General features: G+C 52.0%; 2 protein-coding genes across 7 annotated transcripts in view; one reads left to right on the top strand and one right to left on the bottom strand.

Moving 5' to 3' along the window:
- APH1B (aph-1B gamma-secretase subunit) overlaps positions 1 to 7,156 on the top strand; it is a 141,912-nt gene that overhangs the window by 101,065 nt on the left and 33,691 nt on the right. The gene's annotated exons all lie outside the window — the stretch shown is intronic.
- CA12 (carbonic anhydrase 12) overlaps positions 1 to 7,156 on the bottom strand; it is a 51,616-nt gene that overhangs the window by 41,647 nt on the left and 2,813 nt on the right. For all 6 annotated transcript variants that reach the window (XM_040492906.1, XM_040492905.1, XM_040492904.1 and 3 more), the window contains exon 2: positions 4,610 to 4,630. In XM_040492906.1, the coding sequence (XP_040348840.1) occupies positions 4,610 to 4,630 (21 nt within the window). The remainder of the gene's footprint in view (positions 1 to 4,609; positions 4,631 to 7,156) is intronic.

The following is a 7,156-nucleotide window of genomic DNA, read 5'->3' on the forward strand; positions in this document are numbered from 1 at the left end:
CCATTCAGCCAGAAAGCGGCCCAGCAGATATTCATGGAGGTCTGCCTGGGTCTGGGTTCCTTACACTTTCCACTTCTTCCTCCTGGTTTTCTGCCTCCCCCACTCCCGAGCCACTACACCTGCCTTTAGGAACTAATCCTGGCTTCCCTATGGTACTACCCAGCTGGTAAGGCCAGCCATGAACACTAAAATGCAGGCATTTTGGTAGCTACAGGCCAGGATCCCCCCGAACACACAAACCTCAATTCCACAGCTCAGAAGAGATGAGAAACAACTATGAGTAGGCAGACCATACCACATCCTAACAGACCCTGGATGTCACAACCTCAGTTCGAAGTAACTAGAAAAACAGCACAGATTTCATAAATGATAGTGGGTTGGATTGCTAGCCTCAAGGGAAATCCCTAAGGCATAGGGCTGGGGATTCAGTTCCCTGGTATGAGAAACATGTTCCAGCCTTTTCCTGCTGTCTCTCCTCACAGTGCTCTGTGCCTCTTGGCATTCACCCTCAGGACAGCAACTGGAATCGGGGGCGGGGCAGGGGAGGGGAGTCACTGGGGTGTTTGGAGTTGGTTGGGCTCTTATCTTTGGTAAAGATGAGAGCTTTTTTTTTTTTTTAGTTTATTCATTTATTTTGAGAGAGAGGGAGACAGAGCAGAGGAGGGGCAGGGAGAACGGGAGAGGGAGAGAATCCCAAGCAGACTCCAAGCTCAGCACAGAGCCCAACATGGGGCTTGAACTCATGACCACAAGCTCATGACCTGAGCCGAAACCAAGAGTCGGACGCTTAACCAACGGAGCCACCCAGGAGTCCTAAGACAAGATCTGTTCTTAACTAATTGCACGTGCTTCCTACCTGTGTTTTAGGTTCTCCCTTTAGCTCTTAGTCTGCTTCCCATACTACATTTGAGAGTGAGGTCACAAGTTGCCTTTATCTGTACTAAAGAATAGAAAGTGAAGAGTTTTTCCCCCAACCTCCCCCTTGTTTCGTATCTAGCCTGTAGAGTTTGGGAAGGCCTTGGGAAGGATGTCATGTGTCAGGGAAAGCTTGTTTGTGGCAATTTAGTGTTCCAGAAGATTCGGGACAGAAGGTGGGTGGAGCCCAGAGTCGGGAAAACCAGAGAGGTTTGCCCCGTGAAGGATCCCTGCCTGATTCCCAAGGAAAATCTTTTGTCTGGGACCAAGGGGAGCAGCATGAGGACTGCAGTGACAGGGCCTGGATCACACGGAGTCCTGCCAGAGTCCAGGGCCTTCCGGCCACATGGCAGAGACGCTGGGCAGGAGGGCCTGTGAGGGGCTGCAGCCCACTGCCCGGTGCCCCCAGGCCACGCCACCGTCGTTCCAGAGTTCCCTGCACCAGGATGGTGGGGCTGACCCGGCGGATGTCCTGCAGGGCCCCGACTCCGGGAGAGTGGGACACCCGCCCCATGTTCCCCATCCAGCCCATCTCCTTTGAAGGCTTATCTTTTGTCTCCCAAATCTCTAGCAGATGATGGTATCTGTTTCTGAGCCAGCTCACATCTAAGGAGCACCGTAGCAATGACTGCTATGCTCAGGGATGGGGCACGGCACCCGTTCTCTGCTCATCTGACGTGTCCTTAGGTCATTAGTTCCAACACACTCATCCTTTTTGGCTGCTCTGTCGTTTTGAACACACTAAGGGGTCTGGGGGGCGTTTTTGTGGGGAGAGAAGTAAAAAAAACTTCCAGGGTAAGGACGACTCTCCCAGCCAGCTGGAATTGGTTGACTCTTTTATTGAATATAACACACGTACAGAACAGTGCATGGAGCATCCGTGAACAGCTTGATGAATTCTCCCCCCTCTGAGCACAGCACCCACACCAAGGAACTAACCGTGACCAGCACCCTCCTGGTGCCTCCTTCCAGTCACCTCCACCCCATGAGGGCCCCGGCTACCCTGACCTCCGTCAGCAGACAGTGACTTGAGCGGGCTGGTGTTTATCTCGTGCTCACAGGACAACCTGACTGGAAGTGCCCTCCAGTCCAGAGTCGGCGGAGCTTCCCGGGCTCAGCAGGATTGATCTGGGACTGACGAGCGGTGGGGAGGGCCTGCTCGGCAGCTCCAAACCCCGCTGACGCACCCAGCTGCTGCCCCAGCCACCCCAGAGGGGTGCACAGGACCGGGGGTGGGGGGGCCATCTTGCCTATCAGAGGGTTCTCCTGTCTCCAGGCGGGCCGTCCGGGAGCTCAGCCTGGTGACTTTGTGGAGGGGGAGGGGGGAAGAGCTCTCTTTCCATGTGCTTCTAGAAGTCCTACCCTGTGTTCCAGGCCTTGGGAGGTCCCTGGTTCAGGATGACTCACCCGCATTTACGTGCAGAGTAGCTGAGGTCTGCAGCCTGGGAAAACTAGCACGTGGCATTTGGTTGGACTCGCCTCATTCAGGGCAGCCCTCACTGTTTGGAAACCATTTCCCCCGAGCGCCTATGCCAGGCCCTCTGTTTCGCCAGGTGACGCTGAGCACAGGTGCCCACTGCCAGCCTGGACCCGTCCCTAGCCATCCTTCATTCGTCCTCCTTCACTGGCCCCCACTGAGGGCTGACTCCACATCACGTGTACTCATGTCACTAACAGGAAGCCAGATCTGTCTTTGTGCTCACCCCACGAATGTCACGCACCATTAGACTCTGCCCTCTGCTTCCTCAGCAGGGGGCTGCTACAGAGGTGCCAGCCAGAGCCCGTGGTCAGGAAGAAACGCTTCTGCACCACTCCTGACGCCCCCCCCCACCCCACACTGACCCTCCCGAGGAGCCCTGGGGCCCAGACTCTGTGGGTTCTTCCTTCGTCACGTCCCTTGCCCTGCCCTTTCCTTCCCTCTTCAGCCCCTACCGCCACATGACTCTCCCTAAAACACAGACTACTCCCGGCCCTGCCCCTCCATCTATGGAAAAAGTGGGAAAGCTTTGCCCTGCCCCTGCCTATCTCCCCTGTTCAATCCAACCTATCTTTCCAAACTTAGAGTTAATCACTCCCCTATAACTCTTTTTTTTTTTTTAATATTTGTTTATTTATTTTGAGAGAGAGAGAGAGTGTGTGTGTGTGTGTGTGTGTGCAAGAGGCAGAGAGACAGAGGGAGACAGAGAGAATCCCAAGCAGGCTCCTTACTGTCAGTGCAGAGCCCTGGGTGGGCGGGGCCTGGATCCCCTGAACCATGAGCTCATGACCTGAGCCGAAATCGAGTCAGATGTTTAACCAACTGAGCCACAGATGCCCCAACCCTTTCTGTACTTGTTGCCCCTCAAATACCACCTTATTTCTTGCCTCCACTCATGTGATGCCATCATCATCTTGGCCAACACCACTTCTCTGAATCCACCACCACACTGAATCCTCTCCATCCTCCACGGCCCAGGTGAAAGCCCTTCTCCTCCAGGAAGCCTTCCTTGACCATCCAGCCCTAACCCTCTCTATCCTCCTCTGAACCATCAGAGCACCGAGCCATTTATTACCTGTCATTATCTATTTAGCTTTGAACTGTGAGCTTAAAGTATTCCCAGGTACAGACCACAGCACACCCTTCTGATCACCCACGCACTCCGCAGTGTGCCTTGCACACAGCAAATACATAAGGGATGTTAGTAATGATGGAGCCATGCAGTGCTAGGACCCAGGGGACCTTGACCTGTAGGATCATTGGTTAGTTAGCTCAGTGACTTTGCCGTGCCTCCTGGGTTAACAAACATCCAGAGGCTAGCTTTTGCAAATCTAAGGCAGACCTTTTTTGGATTCTGCTTACGCTGTCGAGATCAACTCCTCTGCCTGTCACCACTCCTCCTGTGCCAATGAGGCAGTCCCAGCGTCCTCACTATACCAGTCCATCTTCCCCATTGCTTGTGACCGTCCCTAACAAGACATTATTAACATTCCTGTGCTTGTCAGTGGACCTGCTACTTGGCCTCCATTCCCACCCCAGCTGACGACCAAATTTCCAGTTCATTGCGACACAGCAGCTGGGCTGATCTCAGGCTGCTAACCTTGCAGGCCCGCCAGAAGTGGCTAATGTCATTCTTGAGCCAATCCCGCAGAAACCCCATTGCTTACTCGATGTCCCTCTCTCTCCTCGTGCACGAGGCAGGCATCCCTCTTTCACGAAGGACTGACTGTCACTACCCCTGAACTATGCTTGTTTACAAACATGGCAACAAGAAGTTAATCCTAGGCACACTGACAGCTTAACTCCTGGGGCCTGAGCCAAACTTCCAGAAAGGAGCCCTTTGTTCTTTGTTTTTTTGGAGAATAAATGTCCTCCAGAGGAGAAGGTCTCTCTCCTAGCCAAGGCCCTTGCAGTCTGGAGGTAACCCAGGCACATTCACCTGGGAGGTTTGGTAGAAATCCTTGCAGGAAGCTGGAAACCTTAACGCTGGGATTCACAGTTTACGTGCACAGAGCAGGCTCCTCGGCTTGGAGAAAGTGCTGCGTGGAACCTGGGTGGAACCGTCCTTTACAGAAGCCTGGGTACCCCCTTTTAATGATAGCAGAGTTGCTCTTCTCAACCCCCACCATCACCTCCACAGATCGTGGAGTTTCTGGCTTTCTCATTAAATACAGCCATCTCCTCAAAAATAAAAAAGTATGCAAGATCTCTACTTACCAAAATAGCTCCACTTGGATCCTGCAAAGAACAAAACAAGGCAAAGTAAGTGCAACTGAACTTGAGCAAGCTAGAGAAAACTACAGATTTTATTTTGAAATGGGTGCGGTCACAAAGGAGGTGGACACCCAGGCGTAAAACGTCATTGGAGTCGGTGTCAGAACAACCAGTTCCCAGACTCACCGTGCTCCAGAGGGAGGCACAAGGCCATGGGTTCGGGCTGGGGCTCAAGGATCAGGGAGGGGGATTCTTGATTAGAAGCCTCCCAGATCTTAAGCCAAATTTTATTTTTCTGAATACGTAATAAAATTCACAAGGCTCAAAACCCAAAAGCTCCCGAAAGGTACCAGTGAAAGCTCCTCCTCCCACCCGCTCTCCCTGCTTCCATTAGAGACAGCCAGTTTTATAGTTGATGAGAACATTTTCACGGTCTGACTACGCACACACATGTAATCACGTTCTTTCTCCCCCTTTGCACACAAACGTCCGCATACTGGAAACGGGGGTCTGCATCTTGCTCCTTCTGAACAGCATACCCTGGAGAGCAGTTCACCTCCGTGCATAAAGAGGAGAAAAGTCATCTCAAAAGGCATGTTCTTCGTGGAGGAAGCTGCCACCCTCACCTGCGTTACAAGGCCAGGGGCGGTAAGAACATGGAGAAGTTCTGCCGGGAATATAATGGAAGCCGCCTACCCCCTCCCGCTCCACGCCCTTCACAGGTAGAAGTCCTCTGTTCCCACGTCAAAACACAGTTTGGGAAAAGAGGCTGCTGGGTGGCACTTTTAGTACCCCGCCTGACACCTCCCTCGTCACCGCCAGAAGGACACAGAGACCCTGAATCGAGACTCAGGATGTCTCAGGGGACACCGCCAGGGAGAGGGACTCTCTAAATCCTAAGTGCCTCTCCTGGCTTCTCTGGAGGCCTCCATCATTCTGGGCCCACGGGGTATAGTCGGAAGAAGCTCTCACGTCTCCTTTTTCTCCTGGGAATTGATTTGCAGTAAAGCTTTAACTGACCAGCAATCTGCTCACTTAGCACAACTGGGCATTTTCTACTCAAGCCAATGGTGATTTTGAAAAGCTAAAAGAGTTTTTTTTAGAAAAGGGAGGGTGCGCTTGGGTGGCACATTTGGTTAAATGTCCGACTCTTGAGCTCGGCTCAGGGCATGACTTCACAGTTTGTGAGTTCGAGTCCCGCATCAGGCTCTCTGCTGTCGGCACGGAGCCTGCTTTGGATGCTTTGTCTCCCCCTCTCTCTGTCCCTCTCTTGTTCATTCTCTCCCTTCCCCCCTCTCTCAAAATAAATAAACTTAAAAAAAAAACTTTGGAAATCGTTGAGTCTCCTTCTCAATCTGTAGTGTGGGAAAGAAGGGGGTGTTCAGATCTCTTAGAATATCTGATGAATACCTAAGGACCTCTTCCCCCAAAAATGCCTGTAGGCTTGGACACACAAGATTTCACATACAGGTAATTTCCAGAGGTCCACAGACCCTCTAAAACCTGCTCTGGACCCCATAGGAGTTAACAGTCCCAAGATTAACCTTCCCTGAATTAGCAGTTAGATGAAGACATTCAGAACCATGGGGAAACCAAACTTGTACACTACCCCCAAGTGTACCGCTGGACCTTTTACTGAAACAACACTGCAAAGGAACAAAGGAGGCATTGCCGTGGAACCAAGCTACCGAAGACCTCAACCCTCTTTGCTGAACATTTTCCTTCAGCGGTTTTGCCTGAGGGGTTCATTATTAAAATGCAATCATGGATTTCAGAGACAGAAGAAATCAGACTGCCACTTAGGCTGGGCAGCGCACTTGGAAGCTCAGGATCTAGAAGCTCACAAGTCATCGGGGAGTTTATCCTCGCCACTAACCCGGAGAGACGGGCCACTGCGGTGAGCCTGGAGACCACCAGAAACACAGCTGCTGCCCGTGAGCAGTCCTGCCTTGTCCACAAGGTGAATTGCACCTGCCCCAAATCAAATCATAGCCTCAGTCTTCCGCACCTTCCACTCTCCTCCCCAAAGCTGGCCATGCTGGGGTTTTCCCTACTGTTGTAGCTCTTCTTCTGATGAGGCATCTGTGTGATACTTTGGAAAGCTCAGGGACTAGTGGTATAGAGTGGACATCTGGGACCGTAAAGCCTCGCAGGACCAAGGACTCGGTCTTTAAAAAGCAGCGGCATCCAGAGTATGTGTGTGTGTGTATGTTTGCTTTATCTGCAAGTAGCACCTCCTGGTTCCTCGCCTCTAGCTTTAGGGGCAGGAGTCTTTTTTTTTTTTTAATGCTTATTTTTTTTGAGAGAGAGAGAGACAGAGTAGTAGCTGGGGGTGGAGGGAGGGGGTGGGGGTGCCGAGAGAGAGGAAGACACAGAATCCGAAGCAGGCTCCAGGCTCCGAGCTGTCAGCACAGAGCCTGACTCGGGCCTCAAACTCACGAACCACGAGATTATGACCTGAGTTGAAGTTGGACGCTTAACCAACTTAGCCACCGAGGTACCCCTAGAGGCAGGAGTCTTTTTTTTTTTTTTTTTAATTTTTTTTTTCAA

This window comes from Herpailurus yagouaroundi, unplaced genomic scaffold (genome assembly GCF_014898765.1).
Source record: "Herpailurus yagouaroundi ecotype Mexico unplaced genomic scaffold, PumYag 184, whole genome shotgun sequence".
Classification (NCBI taxonomy): domain Eukaryota; kingdom Metazoa; phylum Chordata; class Mammalia; order Carnivora; family Felidae; genus Herpailurus; species Herpailurus yagouaroundi.